At 44.5% G+C, this 25,626-nt stretch overlaps 1 protein-coding gene and 1 long non-coding RNA gene across 3 annotated transcripts in view; one reads left to right on the top strand and one right to left on the bottom strand.

The window, feature by feature from the left end:
• The window catches only part of KDM7A (lysine demethylase 7A), a 99,624-nt gene that overhangs the window by 57,543 nt on the left and 16,455 nt on the right, over positions 1–25,626 (top strand). The window contains exons 4-11 of the mRNA XM_062178411.1: positions 1,666–1,826; positions 4,263–4,404; positions 4,699–4,885; positions 7,807–7,969; positions 14,622–14,709; positions 15,913–16,019; positions 21,216–21,307; positions 23,768–23,857. Coding sequence (XP_062034395.1) covers positions 1,666–1,826; positions 4,263–4,404; positions 4,699–4,885; positions 7,807–7,969; positions 14,622–14,709; positions 15,913–16,019; positions 21,216–21,307; positions 23,768–23,857 — 1,030 coding nt within the window. The remainder of the gene's footprint in view (positions 1–1,665; positions 1,827–4,262; positions 4,405–4,698; positions 4,886–7,806; positions 7,970–14,621; positions 14,710–15,912; positions 16,020–21,215; positions 21,308–23,767; positions 23,858–25,626) is intronic.
• The window catches only part of LOC133749760 (uncharacterized), a 63,585-nt gene continuing 62,567 nt past the window's right edge, over positions 24,609–25,626 (bottom strand). For both annotated transcript variants that reach the window (XR_009864635.1, XR_009864715.1), the window contains one exon: positions 24,609–25,321. This is a non-coding gene — a long non-coding RNA (uncharacterized LOC133749760). The remainder of the gene's footprint in view (positions 25,322–25,626) is intronic.

Below are 25,626 nucleotides of genomic sequence, written 5' to 3'. Positions count from 1 at the left end.
TATTTACTTTGAAAGCCAGAGTTACACAAAGAGAGAAGGAGAGGCAGAGAGAGAGAGAGGGCGGTTGGTTGGTTGGTTGGTTTTCCATCTGCTGGTTCATTCCCCAATTGGCCACAATGGCCGGAGCTGCACTGATCCAAAGCCAGGATCCAGGAACTTCTTCCAGGTCTCCCACGCAGTTGCAGGGGCCCAAGGGTTTGGGCCATCTTATACTTCTTTCCCAGGCCATAGCAGAGAGCTGGATTGGAAGTGGAGCAGCCAGGTCTTGAACCTGCACCCATATGGGATGTCGGTACTGCAGGCAGCGGCCTTACCCGCTATGCCACAGCGCCAGCCCCTCATTATACCTCATTTTAAACATTGAATTATTTTATTATATCTTTTATTATAGTGTACCTGAACTTTCTTTTCCTACATTTAGAGTGTTTTATATATTTTTCCAATTACATGTATTGAATTAAGTAGATCATATTAGCTATGAATTTTACTTTAGGATAATAGAAACACTTGTTATTAAAAGGAAAATCAGGTATGATAGGCTGAGAGTTACTCATATAGGTCATTATAAAGCATTTGAAGGGAGGGTCAAAAAGTTTGTGGCAATAGCATTAAAAGATTTTTATTTTTGTGTAAAACTTTTGAAATTCATGCATATTTTCATAAAATGCATTTTTCAAGAAGTTTGAAGACCTTTTGTGTGAATTAGACCATTACTATAGTATTTTAAAAATGAAACTTTCTCCTTCACTCTATCACTCTGCCTTTCAAATAGTAAATAAGTAACTCTTAACAAAAGGGGGGGTGTGGGCACTGCGATACAGCGGGTTAAGCCATAGCTTGGAACTCCCGCATCCCACATTGAGTGCCTTCGGGATCAAGTCCTGTCTCTGCTTTCAATCCCTGCAGATGTGGCAGGGTAGCAGCACGTGATGGCCAAGTCCTTGTGTGTCTCTTTCCCATGCGGGAAACCCAGATGGGGCTTTTGGCTTCAGCGTGGCCCAGCCCTGGCTGTTGCGGGTATTTGAGGAGTGAACCAGTGGATGGAAGATTCTTTCTTTCTCTCTCTCTCTCTCTCTCTCTCTCTCTCTCTCTCTCTCACTCTGCCTTTCAAATAAATAAGTAGATCTTACCCCCCCCCCCCCAAAAAAAAAAAAGTGGGGTCGGTGCTGTGGCGCAGTGGGTTAAGCCACAACCCTCAGTGCTGGCATCCCATAGGAGTTCAGGTCCCAGGTGCTCTACTTCCAATCCAGCTCCCTGCTAACATGCCTGCGAAAGCAGAAGATGGCTCAAGTCCTTGGGCCCTGCATCCACATGGGAGACTAGGAAGAAGCTCCTGGCTTCAGCCTGGCCAGGCCCAGTCATTGTGGCCATTTTGGGAGTGAACCAGCAGATGGAAGATCTCTGTCAGTCTGTCCTTCTCTCTCTGTAACTCTGACTTTCAAATAAATAAACAAATCTTAAAAAAAATTACATGAATAGAGTTCTAGTCTCTTGGCTTTGCCCTGGCCCACCCCTGCCCATTGTAGTTATTTTAGGAATGATCCAGTGGATGGAAGTGTGCTCTCACTGTCTCTCTCCCTGACTTTCAAATAAAATGAAAAAAAGAAAAATTAAAAAATTGAACTTATCAACAGAAATGTCTCATTATGCTAATGCTTTCTGTAGTGCCGATGAAGTCATTGTGAAGATGCATGGCAGCCAGCTGACACAAAGATACCTGGAGAAACACGGATTTGATGTCCCCATCATGGTCCCTAAGTTAGACGACCTGGGACTCAGGCTCCCGCCGCCTGCTTTTTCTGTGATGGATGTGGAACGCTATGTAGGTACGAACTTGATTCCTTTACGTCTTAGAGAAGTAAGATGATGATGGTGAAAGTAAAATGGTAGTGTCCTGATATGAAAGTTGAATAAAGAAATGTTAATTTAGTTCAGTTTCTGGAGTCAAGAAGAGTGAAGTTCAGTGTCATCCATGTTAAAAAATATCTTTTCTCATCAGACCTGCAACTGTCAGCACAGGATGAAGCAGTTTGCTTCCTCTTACTTGCTCAGCCTCATCCCAGGGTTTTCTTTGTATCATCAAATTTTCTGAAACTTGCTTAGGGAGGAGCATTACTGAGGAACAGCTACAGATCCCAGTAAGATCCTGGGAACCTGGATTGACTCTGCATGTGTGTGGAATGCTGTGCAAAGTTCCCAGGGGCCAGCGTGCTGCTGGGTCGTCAGTCTCCTGGAACCCACCTGTGACCTGCTGCCTAGAGGAAAGGCGGTAAAAAGAGATGATTTTCCAGGCTGTCTGTAAGACTTGGTGAACATTGCCACTTAAATGATATCTTGATAATTTGTGATTTTGAGGCCCAGAAAGGCATAAGAAACAAGGGGAAAACCTTTATCTTTTCCCATATCGTTGATATTTTTGGTTACTTTATTCATTCTCATATGGCATTTAGAGAGAAAGCTAACCATATATCCCTATGGAGGTTGCATTTTTTGCTAGCAATAGAGATTATTGATACCTTGACTTGGAATCATATATCCACTACAATACATTGGCTCTTTAGCGTGGAATATCTGAGAATTTGTCTCTTTATTGAGGTGTTGATTGACAGTTCTTATTGATAATTGTTTCAGTGATGAAATCCAGTTCAATGTTATGGCTTAACATTCCATTAAATTTGAATATTTGATAGAGTATGAGGCTGACGTTAAACCTGTTTGTGGCCGGCGCCGCGGCTCAATTGGCTAATCCTCTGCCTTGCGGCGCCGGCACACCGGGTTCTAGTCCCGGTCGGAGTGCCGGATTCTGTCCCGGTTGCCCCTCTTCCAGGCCAGCTCTCTGCTCTGGCCTGGGAGTGCAGTGGAGGATGGACCAAGTCCTTGGGCCCTGCACCCACATGGGAGACCAGGAGAAGCACCTGGCTCCTGCCTTCGGATCAGTGCGGTGCGCCGGCCGCGGCGGCCATTGGAGGGTGTACCAACGGCAAAGGAAGACCTTTCTCTCTGTCTCTCTCTCTCACTGTCCACTCTGCCTGTCAGAAAAATAAATAAATAAAAATAAATAAAAAAAAAAACCCGTTTGTGTAGCTAGCACTGATAAATAAATGACTAGTGTAATAGGAAAAGTATAGGAAAAGATGTTCACACTGCTTGATAGCTAACTTTTTTGTTATTTATTATTTTTATTAGCAAAGTAGTTCAGTGAAATATTGGTAACAGAACTGTGTTACTTCCTAAAGAAAAAAGAAGTCTACAAGGATACTTATTTTTGTTAAGTATTGCCATATTTTGAGTTCCACCTTTTCCTATAATCTGTTGTAAAATTGACTGTGCAGTGGCCCACAAGAACACCTCATGGATTGATAGGAAAACTAACCGTACCACAAATCAGGACTTGAGCATTTGTGCACTGGCATTGATTTGAACTTATTCTTGCTTTATACTCACTGATTTTTCTTGACAAAGAATATTAAAAGAAAAACACCACCAGGAAAACAGAAATTGTCCTGGTTAACTTCCTCATCAATTCTCCAATACTTGATCTGATTTTTGAAACAGTGCACTTAGAATCTGAGGAAGGGAAAAGTCAGTTCTCTGAATTCTCGCCGGAGAAAACAGAAACCCAGAAGGCATCAGCTCCCACACACCAGCACACTGTATCTGCTGTCCTCCTGGGCTGTGCACCAGAAATCACCGTGGAGGCGTGTAAGCCTTCATGCAGCTCCGTGTCACGGCTTCACTCTTCTCTCAAAAGCTGTCCCTTGTTCTCAGGTTCAGTTGGACCAAAACAGTAAGAATATAGGAGTGGGGCCGGTGCCGGGGCTCACTTGGTTAATCCTCCGCTTGCTGCCCTGGCATCCCATATAGGTGCCGGGTTCTAGTCCTGGTTGCTCCTCTTCCAGTCCAGCTCTCTGCTGTGGCCCAGGAAGGCAGTGGAGGATGGCCCAAGTGCTAGGGCCCCTGCACCCACATAGGAGACCAAGAAGAGGCACCTGGCTCCTGGCTTCGGATCGGCATAGCTCCGGCTGTAGCGGCCATTTGGGGGGTGAACTAACGGAAGGAAGACCTTTCTCTCTCTCTCTCTCTCTCTCTCTCTCTCTCTCTCTCTCTCTCTAACTCTGTCAAAATCTTTGTCTAGGCTATGTAGTTTCATAGTTGGGTAAATTATCATACCAAGTAAATAGGGGTTTTAAAATATTTGTATTTAGGGTATCCACTGATAAAACTTCTAAGCTCAATAATAAGACTATAACTTTTCTCTGCAGGTGGTGACAAAGTGATAGATGTCATTGATGTGGCAAGGCAGGCAGACAGCAAAATGACACTTCACAATTATGTTAAATACTTCATGAATCCTAACAGACCAAAAGTGTTGAATGTGATCAGCCTTGAATTTTCAGATACAAAGTGAGTAGTTCTGAACATTTTGGTTTAGCATTCTGAGTATTAGCTAAATATGGTTTAATGATATATTCATTTTAGTTAAGAAACATGACTTCTAAAGTTGTTCAGTGATAGCAGTGTTGTAAATTTTGCCTTGGCGTGCTCAGATAATATTAAGAAATGAGATATGTTTTAAACTCAGTAGTGTTACCCTGAATTCTGGGTAATTATTTGGTTTGGGTTGATATGGGAGAAGCTATTAGAAGAAGTCTTACATTATGTGGGAGTGTGTATATGTATGGTTTGTTTCTTTAAAAGGATGTCTGAATTGGTGGAGGTCCCTGATATAGCCAGAAAACTTTCCTGGGTGGAAAATTATTGGCCAGATGATTCAGTTTTTCCCAAGCCATTTGTTCAGAAATACTGCTTAATGGGAGTTCAAGACAGCTACACAGATTTCCACATCGACTTCGGAGGAACTTCAGTCTGGTACCATGTCCTCTGGGTAAGACTACAGTGTTTCTTTGTGTTCTTTTTGACAAAAATAAATAGCTGTATTTTCCTAGTAGTACATTCATTTGCTGTAAAAGGCATTTGTAAGGGAGAAGTTTTTCTACTTTTTAAGAAGGAGAGGGGCCAGTGCTGTGGCGTAGCAGGTAAAACTGCTGCCTGCAGTGCTGGCATCCCATATGGGCACCGGTTCGAGTCCCGGCTGCTCCACTTCTGATCCAGCTCTCTGGTGTGGCCTGGGAAAGCAGTGGAAGATGGCCCAAGTCTTTGGGCCTTTGCACCCGCATGGGAGACCAGGAGGAAGCTCCTGGCTCCTGGCTTTGGATCGGCTGTTGTAGCTAACTGGGGAGTGAACCAGCGGATGGGAGAACTCTCTCTCTCTGCCTCTCCTTCTCTCTTGGTGTAACTCTGACTTCCAAATAAATGAATAAATCTAAAAAAAAAAAAAAAGGAGCTACCACTTTGCCTTTAGCATTAGCATTATGTTTATCCCAGGTAATGAAAGTTCTTCATTCATATTTAGTTCTTTTTTATTCCTTTTTTTTCTCCCATCTAAGTTGGTTTCTTTTACCCTTGTCTCTTTTTGTTCCTATAAATCAATTATTCACTGATACATAAATCAGTCCCTAAAAAGGAGAAAAATTACAATGATAATTATTCTGGCCTTGCAGTTGGGTTATGATAGCTAGTTGGGACATCTTCTGTTGCTTCCCAGACACAGTAACAGGGAGCTGGATGGGAATTAGAGCAGCTGGGTCTTGAGTTTGGCGCTCGGATATGGGGTGCCAGCATTGCAAACAGCAGCTTAACCTGCTGCACTATGCCAGCCTCTGCAGTGCCTTTTCTTTGTGAGGAAGCAAAGAGTTCATGAAAGGAAATTTATTTTTCAGCCTTCAAAAATAATCATTATGGCTTGGGTCCCTGCTAGTCAGGGAGACTTGGATAGAGTTCCTGGCTTCAGGCTTCAGGATGGCGCAGCCCCAGCTGTTGTGGGCATTTGGGGAGCAAACTGGCAGAAGGAAGAGCTCTGTCTCTTTCTGTCACTCGGACTTTCAAATAAATATACATTAATAAGTAAACTTCAAAAATAATTGTTATGGTATAGATTTTTCGGGAAGATTTATTTATTTATTTATTCAGAAGGCAGAGTTACAGAGAGGCAGAGAGAGAGGTCTTCCATCCGCTGGTTCACTCCCCAAATGGCCACAATGGCCAGAGCTGAGCCATTGGGAAGCCAGGAGCTTCTTCTGGATCCCCCACATGGACGCAGCAGCCCAAGGACGTGGGCCATCCTCCACTGCTTTCCCAGGCCATAGCAGAGAGCTGGATTGGATGTGGAGCAGCTGGGACTTGAACCCATGCCCATATGGGATGCTGGCACAGCAGGTGGCGTTTTTACCTGCTACACCAGAGCGCTGGCTCCTATGTTATAGACCCTAGTAGAAAGGACAATGTAATAGAGATTACTCTATCTTGGGGTCTGATAACATTGTATGTTGACACTTCAGAAAGTTGTGGAATATAGAATTAAAAGGTAAGTTTACCGGCGCCGTGGCTCAACAGGCTAATCCTCCGCCTTGCGGCGCCGGCACACCGGGTTCTAGTCCCGGTTGGGGCACCGATCCTGTCCCGGTTGCCCCTCTTCCAGGCCAGCTCTCTGCTGTGGCTAGGGAGTGCAGTGGAGGATGGCCCAAGTCCTTGGGTCCTGCACCCCATGGGAGACCAGGAGAAGCACCTGGCTCCTGCCATCGGAACAGCGCGGTGCACCGGCCGCAGCGCGCTACTGCAGCGGCCATTGGAGGGTGAACCAACGGCAAAAGGAAGACCTTTCTCTCTGTCTCTCTCTCTCACTGTCCACTCTGCCTGTCAAAAAAAAAAAAAAAAAAAGAAAAAAGAAAAAAAAAAAAGGTAAGTTTATTGTGAGGGCTATACATAGTCTTCCCACAGTATGCGCATTCCATGACATTTTGAGCTACTTCATCTTGATACCTTGAAAACATGAGGCCAGTAGGATGTTTGTGGCTCTTAACCTCCTCTCACAGCTCTGTCTTCATTGTGACCTTACTGACTTCTCATTGGCTGGGCAAGGAGCATTAGCGCTTGTGAAAATTTTTACTGGGGCCGGCACAGAGGCATAGTGGTTAATGCTGCTGCCTGCTGTACTGGGATCCCAGGTGGGCACAGGTTCGATTTCTGGCTGCTCCACTTTCAATCCAGCTCTCTGCTATGGCCTGGGAAGGCAGTAGAAGATGGCTCAAGTCCTTGGGCCCCTGTACCCATGTGGGAGACCAGGAAGAATCTCCTGGCTTCGGATAGACTCAGCTCTGGCCGTTGCAGCCATTTGGGGAGTGAATCAGCGGATGGAAGACCTCTCTCTCTCTCTCTGCCTCTCCTTCTCTCTCTGTGTAACTCTGACTTTCAAATAAATAAATAAATAAATAAATAAATAAATCTTTTTAAGAAAAGAAAGTCTTTATTAATGGCAGTGCTAAGGTGAATGACGTAGCACGGTGGGGTGAGCTGCTGCGTGCGATGCCTGCCTCACGTATCAGCCAGTTCAGCTTCCAGCTGCTCTGCTTCCAGTCCAGTTCCCTCCTAATGAACCTGAGCGGCCGAGTTGATGGCTGAGGACGTGAGCCTGGCTCCTGGCTTCCGCTTGGCCTCACCCCAGCTGTTGCAGTCACTTGAAGAGTAAACCAGAGGATGGAAGATAATCTTTATCTCCTGTGTCACTCTGCCTTTCAAATAATCAATAAAAATTTTTTTTAAAAAAAGGCAATAGCTACTGATGAGATGTGCAGATTTTATGAACATAAAAATTTGATAATTGTCTAATTTACTTTGAGAAATTGGATTAATGTTGACCATCTGAAAAATGACTTTTGCTTTTTTAATAGTAGTATTCCTTCCTTCCAGGGTGAGAAGATCTTTTATTTGATAAAGCCAACAGATGAAAATCTGGCACTCTATGAATCTTGGAGTTCATCCGTGACCCAGAGTGAGGTGTTCTTTGGAGACAAAGTGGAGAAATGCTACAAGTGTGTGGTGAAGCAGGGACACACCTTATTCGTTCCTACAGGTGAGGCTTCAGTCCTACCCCTGCTCCTTGCAGCCGATAGTGAGTCACATGGACTTGGCTTTTATTTAGAGCTCTGGCTTTAACGTGCTTGGAAAGTAACTTTATGGCATTTCCTAAGAATAATTCTTGGACTTTTTACTTTGTTATCCTATAGAGGGTTCCTCTTATAGTTAGGACTTGTTTTGGCATTGTAGTTTATGTCATTTGCCTTCATTTTTATTGAGACAAAATTCACATATAATAATATTTGCCCTTGGAAAGTCCCCAGTTCAGTGATTGTTCGTAAGGCAGTAAGGCTGTGCAGTCATCACCAGTGTCCAATTTCAGAACATTTTCGTCATCTCAACAAGAAGTCCCATACCCTTGAGTTGTCAGTCTCACTCTCCCCTCTTCGGAGCCCTCGGCAGCCACTAACATACTCTGTCTGTGAATCTGCCCATTGTGGACACATCATACAAATGGAATCAGACAGTAGGTGACCTTCTGTGTCTGCCTTCTGTCATTTAGCATAATAAATTTGAGGCTCATCTGTGTTGTAGAATATACCAATTCTTCATCTGTTTATGGCCCAAGAATATTCCATTGTAAGATAAACAATATTTTGTTTATCCACTTATCAGCTGATGGGTATCTGAATTATTTCCTGTTTTTATCTTCAGTGTTGCTGCTCTGAACATATGTGGAGGTAGCTTTGGAGGAGGGTGGAGTATATACCTTGTGCTGGAATTGCTGCATCACGTGGTTTAACTCTGAGAGGTGCTGCTGAGCTATTCTCCAGATACCATTTTATGTTCCCATTAGCAATGTTTTGGGTTCTAGCTCCTCCAAACCCTTGCCAACATTATGGCTGTCTCTTATTTTTGCCATTCTAATGGATGTCAAGTGATACTACATAATTTTTTTTTTTTATTTTATTTTACTTGAAAGTCAGAGTTACACAGAGAGAGGAGAGGCAGAGAGAGAGAGAGAGAGATATCTTCCCTCCGCTGGTTCACTCCCCAATTGGCCACAACGGCTGGAGCTGCACCGATCCGAAGCCAGGAGCCAGGAGCCTGGAGCCTCTTCTGGGTCTCCCACTTGAGTACAGGGCCCAAGGACTTGGGCCATCTTCCACTGCTTTCCCAGGCCACAGCAGAAAGCTGGACTGGAAGTAGCTGGGTCTTGAACTGGCGCCCATATTGGATGCTGGTGCTTCAGACCAGGGCATTAACCCGCTGTGCCACAGTGCTGGCCCCAATACTACATAATTTTTTTAAAGGGTTTTATTTATTTATTTTTTTTTTTTTTGACAGGCAGAGTGGACAGTGAGAGAGAGACAGAGAGAAAGGTCTTCCTTTTGCCGTTGGTTCACCCTCCAATGGCCGCCGCGGTAGCGCGCTGCGGCCGGCGCACCGCGCTGTTCCGATGGCAGGAGCCAGGTGCTTCTCCTGGTCTCCCATGGGGTGCAGGACCCAAGGACTTGGGCCATCCTCCACTGCACTCCCTGGCCACAGCAGAGAGCTGGCCTGGAAGAGGGGCAACCGGGACAGGATCGGTGCCCCGACCGGGACTAGAACCCGGTGTGCCGGCGCCGCAAGGCGGAGGATTAGCCTAGTGAGCCGCGGCGCCGGCAAAGGGTTTTATTTATATGAGAGGTAGAGTTACAGACAGGGAGAGACAGAAAGTGTTATCTTCCATCTGCTGGTTCACTCCCCAAATGGCTGCAATGGCCAGAGCTGAGCAGATCTGAAGCCAGGAGCCAGGAGCTTCTTCCCGGTTTCTCACGCAGGTGCAAGGGCACAAGCACTTTGGCTGTATTCCACTGCTTTCCCAGGCCCATTAGCAGGAAGCTGGATTGGAAGAGCAGCAGCTGGGACATGAACTGGCACCCGTATGAGATGCCAGTCCACAGGCCCTACATCACGGTTTTGATTTGTTTTTCATTCATCACTAATGATGCATAGTATTTAGTATTTTTCTTGTGCTTATTTGTGTGTCTTTGAAGAAATGCCTTTGGTGGAATCCAAAAACTACTCAGTTTTAAACTGAGTAGTCTTTTTATTGTTGAGTTTTTCTTAATAGATTTATTTATTTATTTATTTATTATATATATTTTTTGACAGGCAGAGTGGACAGTGAGAGAGAGAGACAGAGAGAAAGGTCTTCTTTTACCGTTGGCTCACCTTCCAATGGCCACTGCGGCCGGCGCACCGCGCTGATCCGATGGCAGGAGCCAGGTGCTTCTCCTGGTCTCCCATGGGGTGCAGGGCCCAAGCACTTGGGCCATCTTCCACTGCACTCCCGGGCCACAGCAGAGAGCTGGCCTGGAAGAGGGGCAACCGGGACAGAATCCGGCGCCCCGACTGGGACTAGAACCCGGTGTGCCGGCGCTGCAGGTGGAGGTTTAGCCTATTGAGCCGCGGCACTGGCCTAGATTTATTTGTTTATTTGAAAGGCAGAGTTAGAGAGGCAGAGGCAGAGGTAGAGAGAGGTCTTCCATCCGCTGGTTCACTCCCCAGATGGCCACAACGACCTGAGCTGTCTTGATCTGAAGCCAGGAGCCAGGAGCTTCTTCTAGGTCTCCCATGTGGGTGCAGGGGCCCAAGCACTTGGGCCATCTTCTACTGCTTTCCCAGGCCATAGCAGAGAGCTGGATCAGAAGTGGAGCAGCCGGGACTTGAACCAGCGCTGATATGGGATGCTGCCACTGCAGGCAGCGGCTTTACCCGCTACGCCACAGCGCCGGTCTCTCTTTGCTGTTGAATTTAGAAGCATTATTTTGTATAATAGACCTGTGTCAGATAGATAAGTTGCAAATATTTTCTCCCATTCTGTGGATGATCCTTTTGCTTTTCTTGATAGTGTCTCAGTGCATCTTGGTTTGCTAGAATGAAATCCCTGAGGGTGGGCATTTATACACACAAGAGGTTTATTTAGCTCATGGTTCTTGAGATCCAGGAGCATGGCAGTTGCGGCCGCTTGGCTGTGGTGAGGACTCTTGGCATCACAGTGTTGGGTGCGAATGAAGAAGAGGAATCAGGGGAGGTGTTCGGCTCTCTTCCTAGCCTTCCTAGCCCATTCTCCTGGGCGCTGATTGGCTGTTGTGAGGCCCGAGCCACCCTAGAGAGAACACTGATCACCTGACTCAGAGTTCCTGTGACTCTACCTAGTTACCTTCCTCTAGATTCTCTTTTTCCTTTTAAAGATTTATTTATTCAGAAGACAGAGTTACAGAGAGAGAGAGAGACAGACAGACAGAGAGAGAGAGACAGAGAGACAGACAGAGCGGTCTTCCATCCACTGGTTTACTCCCCAGATAGTCTCAAGGGCTGGAGCTGAGCTGATCTGAAGCCAGCAGCTTCTTCCAGGTCTCCCACATGGGTACAGTGACCCAAGGAGTTGGGCCTTCCTCCACTGCTTTCCCAGGCCGTAGCAGAGATCTAGATCAGAAGTGGAACAGCTTGGACTTGATCCAGTGCCCATATGGGATGCCGACACTGCAGATGGTGGCTTTACCTGCTATGCCACAGTGCCAGCCCCTAGACTGTACCTCTTAAAAGTTCTACCACCTTAACTCCTCCACACAGAAGACCAAGCCTCCAAAACATGAATTGCTGAGGGACAAACCCTACCCAATGTGCTTTGATGCATGACAGTTTTTAATTTAGGTAAAGGTCCCTTCAATTTTTAACTGGACAGCTCAGTTAATTGCTGTCAAAGACCAAGCCTGTTGTAAGGTTGTAAGGTTCTGAGCTGCTGACATGGGACAGTTAGAAGGTCACAAGGGACCCCAGGAAGGGGTTGAGTATTAGTCTTAGCAATAGCCTCAGGTATAGGCATCAATTGTGTCAGAGAATAGCCTCTCCAGACCACTGCATCTGAGGATTGTGTTCGGGTGACATCAGTGGCTGCAGAGGTCACTGGTGTCTGTTACCACAGGCCCTGCTTTCTTACTTTGCCTTGCCTCTGGTATGCAAAAATGTAATAAACATGTGTTGGATAAATGCCTAGAACTACCAGAATTTGTGCTTAAATATCAGTATTTCCATTTTGAGTGAGCTAGGATTCTCCTTTAATACCTCTTCCTCATGATCCCTTTTATAATTTTTGTACCCTCTTAAAAGTCTTAAATTTAGGGGCCTGCGCTGTGGCACAGCAGGTTCAAGCCCCAGCCTGCAGTGCTGGTATCCCATATGAGTGCTGGTTCAAGACCCGGCTGCTCCACTTGAATCTGGCTTTCTGCTGTGGCCTGGGAAAGCAGTAGAAGATGGCCCAAGTCCTTGGGCCCCTGCACTCGTGCCAGAGACCCTGAAGAAGCTCCTGGCTCCTGGCTTTGGATCAGCTCAGCTCTGGCCATTGCAGCCATTTGGAGAGTGAACCAGCGGATGGAAGATCTCTCTCTGGTTCTGCCTCTCTCTGTAACTCTGTCTTTCAAATGAATAAAATAGATCTTTAAAAAAAATAATAAATTCATAGATAGTACAACTACTTACACAAATAAGTTTTTTAAAAATTCATTTAATGATCTAACTGGAATGTATAGAACAATAAATGTGTGAAGTATTATTTTGGTTTGTTCCTGTGTAGGCACAGCAGCATTAGAAAGCAGCATGGCTCGCTGCATGAGCCAGAAATTGATGTATGTGTGTGCTAGTGACAGCTCAGATTCATTGGTAGCACTGGTGCAGGGGAGTGGGTCTCAAATCTCGTGGAGCATCAGGATCACCCAGAGGGACCGTTAGCCACGTGTGCTGGGCCTTGTCCCTGAGGTTCTGACTGAGTCGATTTGCATAGAGCTGAAAGTTTGTATTTCTAACAAGTTCTGGTGCTGGCGCTCCTGATGTAGAGACCACACTTGGAGAACCCTTGCCAGGGACAAAATGGTTTCTTTCCAAAGTAGTTAGCGACTGACAGACTACCAAACAAACTAGTTTCCTTCAATTGCAGAGTAGTTGTATTCCTGGAAATTGTATGAAGACCATGCAAAAATACTTGTTGCAGTGTGCGGATACCCACCGGTGGTTCTCCACAGCAGCAGTGCTGCCCATGCAGGGCGTTTTGGAAAGCATGGGAGCTTTGTCACCGCACTCAGGGAGTACTGCTGGCATTCTGTGCGCATGACAATGGGGCTCAGATAGGGAATGGATATGTCCTGCACCTGTGTGAGTGATAAAGGCTCATTCCTTGTGGGTGGACCTTCCTGCATGTTGCATTTCTAGCACCAACTCCTGAAATGGGCTCCCTGACCATCACAGCAATCGAAACAGGCCCCAGACTCCAGAAACAACCCTGGAAGGCAGCGTGTTGCTGTTGAAAACCACTCATGTATCTGACTTGTAGCTGACAGACCTCCAATTTGTGGTTTCCAAGTCAAGCACAAGCCCTGTGCCTTTGAGCACACTAATGGACATACTTTAAAGTCAGCTTTTTGATGTGTTACAGCACATTGAGGATGAAAAATATTCAGAAAACAGGACTGTGTATTTTAAAAGCAAATGTTGGAGCCGGGACTGTGGCGTGGCAGGTAAAGCCACCACATGTGATACCGGCATCCTGTATGGGCACAGGTAGGAATCCTGGCTACTCCACTTTTGGTTCAGCTCCTTGCTAGTGTGCCTAGGAGGGCAGAGGAGGAAGAACCAGGTGCTTGGGCCCCTGCATCCATGTGGGAGACCTGGAAGAAGCTGCTGGCTCTGGCTTGGCCCAGCCCTTGCCATTGTGGCCATTTGGGGAGTGAGCCAGCGAATGGAGGATCTCTCTCTAATTCTTCCTTTATTTTAAAAGAGCCAATGTTTTCATGCAGACATGGGTGAATATATTTCTCTGAAGTCTGTGTTGTCAATATTTCTTTCAGGCCGGCGCTGTGGCTCAACAGGCTAATCCTCCGCCTTGCGGCACCGGCACACCGGGTTCTAGTCCCGGTCGGGGCGCCAGATTCTGTCCCGGTTGCCCCTCTTCCAGGCCAGCTCTCTGCTATGGCCCGGGAGTGCAGTGGAGGATAGCCCAAGTGCTTGGGCCCTGCACCCCATGGGAGACCAGGAGAAGCACCTGGCTCCTGCCTTCGGATCAGCACGTTGCACCGGCAGCAGCGCCGCAGCTGCGGCGGCCATTGGAGGGTGAACCAATGGCAAAAAGGAAGACCTTTCTCTCTGTCTGTCTCTCTCTCTCACTATCCACTCTGCCTGTCAAAAAAAAAATTAAAAAAAAAATATTTCTTTCAAAAAAGCTGGGGTTCACCTTTAGAAATGATTCTCACTTTGAAGACACTCGAATAGGAACGCACAACATAACTTCAGCGGACCCTGACCCTCCCTGATGAAATGCAGAGTCAGGTCTCAGGTCGAGTTCCCTGGTCCTTGGGCCTTAGCTCTTCACAGCACTGATTTCTCCACGGCAGTGGGGAAGATGTGACTTCACACCAGGATCTTTCATGGAAAGGTAAAGTACTGTGTCTCTCCAGCTCAGCTCAGAACCTGGCATAGAACAGGCACCTAATGTTTGATGGAGTGAAGCAGCAGACTGCAGTCAGCATTGACTTCTTTGGCTGTTTAGCGTCAGAGTATGGAGTAAACTGATGTTGGTATTTTAAATGGCTACTTCCCAGGTAGATATCACAGTTTTTGGTTTAAATATTGAAAAAAATCACTGATTGATATACTTTTAACCATTTCAGGGTGGATTCACGCTGTGCTCACGTCTCAGGACTGTATGGCTTTTGGGGGGAACTTTCTGCACAACCTTAACATTGGCATGCAGCTCAGGTCTGTGTCATTGCCCATTCTTAAACAGGACATTTTTGTTTCAAAAAAGAAGTAAAATCACAGCATACTTTATTTGATATGTATTTATCAAGGCCCTATCAAGATGGGCCTTGAAAAATGATTAGGAACTTTTTAACTTAAGTGCTACTTAAAAATTTTGTCAGGATATTCACACTGATGTGTGTCAAATATGAAATAAAAATGGTGACTTATTTTGATTGACAGGATCTCTCCAAATTTCAGTCTTCTATAAAAATGTATGTTCTCTGCTTTAGCTATTTTTCAGTGAGGGAAATGAACTAAATCCACTCCAACTTAGGTGAAACATAAGGTGCTGGAGAAAGTAACCCTGCAGTCAGGACTGCTTCAAAACACTTGCTTTAGTTTTGCTGCAGATAAAGGATCAACAGCTACTTCTCCTTCTGTCTGAAAATCTGACTTCTCCGTCACTGTTCACTTGATAGTCTAAGGAAGCTAGACTGTTAGGAGGTGACATCGTTCATGGCAAACCTGATTCCTGGTTGATAAACTTCATCACCACTGACAGAACTGGACATTTCTGGTAGCGAGCGCTATCTTTGGGCTTCCTTGAGTCTGTGGTGGCTCTTGAAATTTGGCATGCCCACGAGGAACCCTGGAGCCGGTCTAACACATGAGACGTTAACTACAGTAGGTCTTCGACCCACCAAGTGTGAATCTCACCTCTAGACCTGAGCTGCCTCTGGAGAAGAGGTCGCTCCTCTCATGTGGACTGCTACAAGGGCCGTGACAGAAGGCTAACACTGTGGCAAGCTGTGGTTCCCATCTTCTCACCTGGGCCAGTGCCAAGTGTGGTCTTGCCTTGAATTCTTAATAGAACCTAATGAAAACTTGCTGGGTGGACATTGCAGTATTGTCAAACATACAGCGTTGTTTTGTTCCTCATAGTGGAACCCTTTTAAAATATCTGTTGATAAAAGTAGGATATGAATCCCGAGATGTGGTCTTCTCTGAAGCTCAGTGTAATTCTGAAGTATACTGTCAAATTTACCAGTCACAGCCTGGATACGGTCTTAATTCATTCTTGTCCAAATGTGGTGGTGTTAAGTCTCATACAGCACTTGATCAGCTTATGTATATCATGACCTACTTATTTTCAAGTTGGTTACCTTCATTTAACTTCTAAATGCTAATATTACATGTCTTTACCTTTTATTCATTTAGGTGTTATGAAATGGAGAAAAGGCTAAAAACACCAGATCTTTTCAAATTCCCTTTCTTTGAAGCCATATGTTGGTTCGTAGCCAAAAATTTGTTGGAAACTCTCAAAGGTAATGAATAATTTGCACGTTTTGTTGTATATGGTGAATAATATTTACAAATTCACTAAAAGCCACCTGACAGAAACCCTTTTCTTGTGTAGTATGCGTGTCACCCCTATTTTGTTTTTTAAATACATGATTTCCCCACCAGCAGCATTAACAAATTCATGTCTCTAGTCCATAGCCTAGCAGTCTGTGTTTTTAAAAATCAGATATATGAACACCTGCATCAGAACAAAACAGAAATCTTGGAATGTTTATTTCACCTAGTTCTCCAGTAGCTTGCACACATTATCAAGCATGTAAAAGTGCCTCACTCTCAAATACATGTAGTTTATGTCAAAAGAATATTACCTAGTATGTGTTCACAAACATTTGCTGTAAAAAATGGAGGGAATGATTTTCATGTGCTGAGAGATGCCTGTGCCATCACCTTTCTGACCATCATTCGTGCTATGCAACCAACTGAATGTCAGTTTATGATTCTGTAGTTGAAGAAAACATTTTTAAACATCCCTTTATTTAAACTTTTTTTAAAGATTTATTCTATTTATTTGAAAGACAGAGTTACAGAGAGAGGTAGAGACAGAGAGAGAGAGAGAGAGGTCTTCCATCCACTGGTTCACTCCCCAGATGGCTGCAATGGCTGGAGCTGTGCCGACCCGAAGCCAGGAGCTTCTTCCAGGTCTCCTGCACGGGTGCAGGGTGCAAGGACTTGGACCATCTTCTACTGATTTCCCAGACTACCACAGAGAGCTGGATCGGAAGAGGAGCAGCCGGGACTAGAACCGGCGCCCATATGGGATGCCAGCGCTTCAGGCCAGGGCTTTAACCGGCTATTTTTAGAATGTGGAATTTCAGATTTTGATGTTTTTATATTTTGGTTTAATAGTCTTTGAGCAGTCAAGCTGGAGACTGTCGCTTGTGCTCTTCTCTATTGCTTTTTATGCACTTGTACTAGTGAAAATACAGTTTGGTTTTTGAGTTGTCTAGCTTTTCTAGTCAGTTTGCAAATAGTGCTATTATAATAATTAACGGTCAGAAGAACAAATATAAACAGACCAAATGGTAAAGTTTACTTTGAACATTTGTTTCTTTTTTAAAAGATACACAAGAAAAGATAAAATTAAAAAAGAACCGAAAATTCATTTCCCAGGATAGCATGTACAGAACTAAAACGATAAAATCCAAGCATAGTTTTTCTTCTCCCTAAAACAAAACAAACAAGAAGTGCCATCTTTCTCTGAGTGGGAGGAGAGGGCCGTGGAGTCCTACCCTTGCCCTTTGCAGCACAGAGCAGTGGGCGATGTTAGGGCAGTGCTGCAGGTGTGTGATGAAGGTGGAATCTGGCCGATGAGGAGGAAGAACGGCTCCTTTCTTCACATGTGCCAAGCAGCAGCCTCCAGGTTCCTGTCCTGCAGTTGGCCTGGGGAAACTGTCCACCAACACATGAATACCCCGGGTTGATAGGGTTGATACTCAGCTATCTTCGTTTTCCTTAATGTGTAAGACAGGTCCATCAATTCATCTCTGAGACAAAATCTTGCTATTACTCTTGAAATGACAGCAGTAATTTGCTTACTCTTAAAAATATTTAGTCTTAGCCACTGAAAATTCAGAAGACTGAAGTCTGGGAGTAGGCATTGTAGTGGAGCAGGTTAAGCTGCCACTCGGGACGTCTGCATGCCCACTGAGTCCCGGCTACTCTGCTAATACGTCTGCAAAGTTGCTGCACACACAGGACGCCTGGAGGGAGCTCCTGGCTCCTGGCTCCAGCCTGGCCAGCCCTGCTGCTGCAGCCATTTGAGCAGTGAATCCGTTAGTACCTGGAAGATCTTTTTCTCTCTCAAATAAATAATACATCGAAAAATGAGGGCTGACTATAAATAGCACCACATATTGAAGACTTTTAAAAAAGAGATGACTATAAAAAGGTATTTGTAGGTTGTTTTAAAATGTTTCATTGTATCAGCCAGGTTAGTGCAGGACACCAGGCAGTACTGGTGATTCAGAGCTGTCCCATCAAGGGTAAGCAAGTGACCATAATAGCATTGCCATCGCCACAGGCATCCATCTTGGGAACAGCAAGGGTATTCTTACCACTCACATTATGTTCTTTCATTCCAAACCTTGTGTCTTTCCATTGGCCAGTTATTTTTAACTCTTGTAAGACTCTTTTAAAATTTTTACTGTTTGGCCGGCGCTGCGGCTCACTTGGCTAATCCTCCGCCTGCAGCGCCGGCACACCAGGTTCTAGTCCTGGTTGGGGCGCTGGATTCTGTCCCAGTTGCTCCTCTTCCAGGCCAGCTCTCTGCTGTGGCCCGGGAGTGCAGTGGAGGATGGCCCAAGTGCTTGGGTCCTGCACCCCATGGAAGACCAGGAGAAGCACCTGGCTCCTGCCTTCGGATCAGCACGGTGCGCCGGCCGCAGTGGCCATTGTGGGGTGAACCAACGGCAAAGGAAGACCTTTCTCTCTGACTCTCTCTCACTGTCCACTCTGCCTGTCAAAAATTTAAAAAAAAAAATTTACTTTTTATTTGAAAGGCAGAGCCACAGAGAGAGGAGTGGGGGGAGAGATAGATAGATAGATAGATAGAGATATGCCCTCCATCTGCTGGCTCAATGACTCTACGGCTGGAGCTAAGCCGATCCAAGGCCAGGAGCCAGGAGCTTCCTCCCATTCTCCCATGCGGGTGCAGGGGCCAAGCACTTAGGCCATCTTCTGCTGCTTTCCTAGGGCTTTAGCAGAGAGCTGGATTGGAGGTGGAGCAGCTGCGTCTCGACCTGGTGCCCATATGGGATGCCAGCCCTGCAGGCGGAGGCTTTACCTGCTGTGCCATAGCACCAGACCCTCTTGTGAAACTCTTAGAAGACTTACATGAGTTGTTCAGTGAGAGTAGATTGTAGGAAACTCGTAACTGTGTTTTATGTCAGTAATGCTACGAAGCGTTTTGGATTTATGTAACTAAGTTAACCGCTGGGCAGAAGTGAAATCCTTCACTTTTAATTCACCTTACCGGAACTCTGGACCACAGCTAATAGATTTTGCTTGGGTTCTAGCTAACCATAATCTGATTTAAAACCCAAAAAGGACATTTGTATGTGTGTTTTAACTTATGCAGTTGTGAGATATGTCATACACATTGATTGTATAGGTCACTAATACTGCACGCACGCATACTCTTGGATACTTGTTAAACAAGAAGTCCAGGGGCTAGTGCTGTGTTGTAGTGGGTAAAGCCTCCGCCTACAGTGCATCCCATATGGGTGCCAGTTTGAGTCCCGGCTGCTCCATTTCTGATACTGCTCTCTGCTGTGGTCTGGGAAAGCAGTAAGGGATGGCCCAAGTCCTTGGGCCCCTGCACCCGTGTCAGAGACCTGGAAGAAGCTCCTAGCTTTGGATTGGAGCAGCTCTGGCCGTTGTGGCCAATTGGGGAGTGAAGCAACAGATGGAGGGCCTCTCTTTCTCTCTCCTTCTCTGACTTTCAAATAAATAAATAAATTTTTTTTTTTTTCAGAATAAGTCTATTACTTATGTAACTGCTACCCAAGGCAAGCAAAAACAGCTTTGCTGGTACCTTAACTCTATTACCTTCCTCATTTCAGCCGCTTCCTTTTCTAGAGATCACTGTTCTGACTTGTGGTATTTCTTTTTAGTTTACTTTTTCTCCAGTTGTAAACCTTCCTATAAGTAGATTCCTACTGGTCCTCTCTTGTGGCTTATCTTTCCCTCAGAATTGTCCACGACATCACCCATGCTCTGGTGTGCAGCTGCAGTTCTTTTCTTCATTGCTGTACTGGTCTAAGGACATAGCACAATTTCTATGCCTCTTGTACAGCTGTTGGATACTTGAGGGTTGGGTTCAGGTTTTGGAAAATGTTTGTAAGAAGCTGTTGTCTGTGTCATCTAGTGCAAGAGTTACTCCAGACAGAGCCAGTGCTGGGTAACAGAATTCAGTGGTTGACTTCAGATTGTTCTCACCCATTGCCATGGCGGTTTTCTAAGGCACTGCACTCTACTCAGCATATGATACTATTAGGTTTTGATTTTTGCAAATCTAATGGAAATGAAGTAATATTCTCTGTGCTTTTAATGTGCATTTCCCCGATTAATGGAATTGAACATTTTTTTCCATACATGTATTTATATTTTGCATTTCTTTTTTACTGAAGCGCCTATTCAGGTCTTTTGCCAGTATTTTGTTTCTTTTTATGCTGATTCATAGGAATTCGTTATTATGTTACATATGCCCTCAGCTATGACTTATCTTTTTATCCTCTTTGTGGTGTCATTGAAGGACAAAAGGTCTTAAAATAGTTCTTAACAAAGTTTTTATGATTAGTGCTTTTGTGCCTTGTTTAAGACCTTTATTATTCCAAGGTCTTTGTCTTCTAAAGGGTTTTGCATTTTTCCTTTAACTCATTTGTAAATTTTGGTGTGTGTGTGTGTGTGTGTGGAGATAGTAAAAAGGGGGAATATTTCCACTTGGTCTCTTACCACACATGAACACTTGGTGTCTTTACCCCCATGAACCGGTACCATGTTCTGAAGAGTCAAGTCTTCTCCTGTGAGTGGTAAATATGGCTCCTCCTCTGTCTCATGTGGAGACTGGTGCAGGTCCTGTGACCCTCGTGCCACTGGGCTGGTGGTCCATCTCCACCAAGTGTGCTCTCATGTTCACTTTACAACCAGACTGGATATCTGGTAGTGTCCTCCTTCATTCCTCAGGCATGGGTGCCTGGGCTTTTCTTCTTCCTTTCATATCTGCCTAATTTTTTAGCTATTACAAGCTGACACCAGCTTCTGTTCTCCCAAAAGGCAAGCAAGCAATTGGTGGTTTATTTTATTAGAGAGAGAATTTCTGTATGCTGATTCTCCTCAATGCCCACGAGAGACCAAGGCCAAAGCCAAGAGCCCAAGTATTCAATCTGGATCTCCCAAATGGGTGGCAGAAACCAACTCACGGGAACCGTCCCACCACAGCTGTCCTAGCCGTGAGGCCAGATACTCCCCCTTTAGTTTATTTAATCAACAAAATTTAATGCAGTTCTATTTCTTGTTCTTCCTTGCCATTCGAATTTATATTGCACTTTTCCGTTTGTTAACGTGGAAGTTACTCAGTTTGACAGTGGGTGGCAGCTCAGGATGTGAAGGTAAGCCCTTATCTGCACCCTGAACTCTGCTCTGCCTCACTGTGCCCCTAGAGCTGAGAGAAGACGGTTTCCAGCCCCAGGCTTACTTGGTCCGAGGAGTGAAAGCGCTGCACACAGCTTTAAAGCTCTGGATGAAGAAGGAGGTAAGTCGTTTCTGTGCCGAAGCCCTCGTCGTTCGGGGGCAGTCCTTACTCTCTGTGTTCCGGCAGCATTTGTGAGTGCGGTAGCGGAGCGTGTGGAAGTCATGCTTAAGCACACCATATACCAGTGATTTCTGCTGATGTTTACAGGGCTAAAATAGCTAGGTATTCCCTCAACTCTGTCATGCTGAGAAGAAAACCATTCAGTTGTATTCAGGATTTTGACTAAAAAATGAACATATAAAGAGTGATCCCAGACAGCGTTCAGCTGACAGTGTGCTAACCACCGTGCTTAGTCTATGAATGATCTCATCGAATCCTCAAAGCAGCTGTATGAGGTCTAGATGCTGTCGGCTCCTTCATTCTACATATGGGAAAGCTGAGGTTTAGAGAGGGTTTTTTGGTTTTTTGTTTGTTTGTTTGTTTTTTGAAGATTTTATTTATTTGAGAGGTAGTTACAGACATGCAGACAGGGAGACGGAGAGAAAGGTCTTCCATCCACTGGTTCTCTCCCCAAATGGCCACAACAGCCAGACTGAGCCAGTCTGAAGCCAGGAGCTTCTTCTGGATCTCCCATGCTGGTATATGGACCCCAAGAACTTGGGCTGCCCTCCACTGCTTTTCTAGGCCACAGCACAGAGCTGGATTGGAAGAGCAGCCTAGACACCAACTGGTGCCCATACGGAATGCTGGCAATGCAAGTGGAGGCTTAGCTTACTAAGCCACAGCACCGGGCCCTTAAGAGTTTTTTAAGTAACTTGCTCAAGAGAACTGGAGGAACTAGAACTTAAAGCTAGGTCTCTGGGATTGTAGAGCCTATGGTCTTTTGCTGGACTTAGTGGGAATGAAGGAAGGAAGAAGTGCATCTTCACTCAGAGTTGGTTCAGTGTCTGCATTTGAATCCTGCTGCCTCCAGCCACCCAGTTCTGCACTGGTAGTCAGTGTTTCCTTCCCAGCCATTTCTTGTGCCAGTTTAAAACTGATTATGACAGTGTGTCCATGTCTCCTTCACAAGAGTTGATGAAAAAACACTTCCACATTTGTTGAATGTCCACTTGAAATAAAAATTCTGTTCTTAAGAGATAACTGGGAGATAATTAATAATTACCACCCCAATAATTTTATACTCCCTTTCACTTTATTATCATAAACCCACTATCACTACTAGAGGATGGCACTGAAAACATTCAGGAAAGTAGAAATCATGTTTTCTTCCGTCAAAGGCTTTATCCCCTAGATGACAAGGAAAAATATAAAATTTAAAACTATGTATGAAGACAGAAACAAAATAAAGTATATGTTAAAAAAAAACCCTGTAATTTGTTTTCTGCTAAAGGTTAAGTGGTTCTCAGGAGTTTATCAGAACTGCCTTTAGAGCTTTTAAAAATATAACCTTGGATCTTCCAAAAATTCTGATTTAATAGATTTGAGTAGGATCTGAACTTGTGTTTGTAACAGAGTTCACTGGTGATATAGTAATACTTGTTTTCAATAGGAAATACTAGCAACACATTACGTTTGAAGTGTACTTTAAAAAGTGTGATGTCCACACTTAGTTATCTGTTAAATTTGCTTTAATTGAGATGCATCTCAAGATGGTGGTTAAGAACATGGATTCTGGAGTTAGGGGTTTGGATCCAAACTCAGCTTTGCTACTAATAAACGAACCTCTGTGTCTCAGTGCCCTCAATTATAAGAAGAGGATAATAGGCACAGGTTGAACATCCAAAATCTGAAACTCTATGAGTGCCATCATGATGCCATAGCTAGAAAATTCTACACCTGACCTCATGGGAAGGGTGACAGGCTATAAGTAAAACATGAGGCCAGTGCTGTGGTGTAGTAGGCTAAGCCTCTGCCTATGGCACTGGTATCCCATATGGGTGCCAGTTTGATTCCTGGCTGCTCTACTTCTGACCCAGCTCCCTGCCTGGGAAAGCAGCAGAAGATGGTCCACGTCTTTGGGTCCCTGCACATACTTGGGAGACCCAGAAGCAGCTCCTGGCTTCAAATCGACCCAGCTCTGGCCGCTGCGGCCATTTGGGGAGTGAACCAGTAGATGGAAGACCTCTCTCTCTGTCTCTCCCTCTCTAATACCTCCTCTCAATAAATAAATCTTTTAAAAAAAAATCCTTATATACTATGAACCAAATGCTAGCCTTAACTTTTTTACTAATTAGTAGTAGTGGTTAGAATTAGACTAGAGTTGGAGGCAAGGTAATTGCTCAATATAAAGCAGAATTCACTGTGAGACAAGTTCATTTTTAATTCATTCTGAGAGGGCTTTATATTTTAGTTGAGGATCTCCTTAGAAGTGTTTTGCTGACTGCATGAACTCTGACACCTGACTGTATTCGGCTATGTCTATGTTCTAGTGAATTCAAGAATTGATTTAGTAAATTAGTTTTTACATACTAAAGTATAAGTAACATTGGTTTCTAATCTTTGTTAATCCATATACAGCTGGTATCTGAACATGCCTTTGAAATTCCAGACAATGTTAGACCTGGACATCTTATTAAAGAACTTTCTAAAGTAATTCGAGCAATAGAGGTAAGAGTAGAAACTATCATTTAAATACTTGCTTACTGTCTTCTTTGAAAAGCAAATGGATGTACCACCAAACTACAAACATTTGAAAGCTTTTAACATTTAGAAGAGACAGAATAAGCCAAATCTTGGATGGACTCTCCAGTTTTCTCTTCTAACATCTTAGGAATTTAGAATATTGTAATGAAGTTTTAAGGAAACAGTTCCCTGGTTCTTCAGGTTATGCCAGTTAGTTTCAGAGGTGGACATGTGACGTGATTAGAGCAAGGGACCGACGGTGAGATGAGTCAGCAAAGGCAGGTGGACCAGAGTTGGAAGGAGGCTGATGTTAAAGGGTGGGGGCGTACGGAGACCCACTGCCTGTGTATGAAAGCAGAGTGATCTGTGACTGGTGGTTCTAATTCAGCGAATCTTCAGGAAGGTGGTTCTGTTAGTGTCTAGCTTGAACTGAGAGGAAATTAACTGAAAAATGGTTGTTAACTGGTGATTTCAGTTTCTGATAGGACTGAGTTTGAGGAACAGAAGTGTAAGATCTATGAAAGATGAAAATGGTGGATTTAATATCCATGGATAGACTAGTTCATGTAATTCTCAATGTGTTCAGATATGGTAAAAAAATATTTTCTGTTTTTAAAGTGTGATCTGCAAATGGATTTACTATCAAAGGTCATATCTAATGTTAAATATATATGCAAATATTAATATATTGTACGTATGTAAATCTCATGTATAATAACAACCAAAACCAAGAATAAACTCAGCCAGAAAGCTGTGTCTATATGACAAACATTGTAAATCTTTACTGAGGGAAAGACAACAGTAGTTGAATAAATAGGAGTGTCATTTCTGAAAACATGTTGGCGCCAAAAGAATACAACACATTAAAGTGGTAAAATACACCTGGAAAAACAACTGAATTGGCCTGGACAGCAGCCAGTCTAGGATGGCCCAGGACAAGGGAAGGTTCCATACTTCTTGTTGATCTGAAATTCAAGTTTAACTGGATGTCTTGTACTTTGGCAATTCTGTCCAGAATGGATGTCTTTAAAGAAAAATATAAAATAGATTACCTAAAGTAATATTTGCATTCTTGTGGTGGAGAATTTGGAAGTCAATTAGTGATAAATACATAGAAAATAAAACAAATAGGAAGTAGAGCAGGCCAGCGCCGTGGCTCAATAGGCTAATCCACTGCCTAGCGGCGCCGGCACACCAGATTCTAGTCCCATTAGAGGCGCTGGATTCTGTCCCGATTGCCCCTCTTCCAGGCCAGCTCTCTGCTGTGGCCCGGGAGTGCAGTGGAGGATGGCCCAAGTGCTTGGGCCCTGCACCCCATGGGAGACCAGGATAAGCACGTGGCTCCTGCCTTCGGATCAGCACGGTGCGCCAGTTGTGGCAGCCATTGGAGGGTGAACCAACGGCAAAGGAAGACCTTTCTCTCTCTCTCTCTCTCACTCTCCACTCTGCCTGTCAAAAAAAAAAAAAAAAAAAAAAGTAGAGCAGTTATGACTCAAGGGTAAGTAGTCAAAAGACAAAGGAAATGCAGTGTTACGTGGTCCTGAGTCCGATTTAAATACTGAATGTTGAGGGAAGGGAAATGTGCATGCATTCAGGAGAGGTATGTGAGGATAAAAATTACATTTTGCATAGCAGGAATTCAGGAATATTTGAAGCTAAAACAATCTAAATGTGTTATTTAGAAATTTGGAGGCAAATAACTGGGGGGAAAAAGCCAGTTACAAGAGATGCAGGTTCTGGTGATATATGCAGAA

The sequence above is a fragment of the Lepus europaeus genome, chromosome 1 (assembly GCF_033115175.1).
Source record: "Lepus europaeus isolate LE1 chromosome 1, mLepTim1.pri, whole genome shotgun sequence".
Classification (NCBI taxonomy): domain Eukaryota; kingdom Metazoa; phylum Chordata; class Mammalia; order Lagomorpha; family Leporidae; genus Lepus; species Lepus europaeus.
The sequence above is the reverse complement of the archived record's forward strand: the minus strand, read 5'-3'. Positions and strand labels throughout refer to the sequence as shown.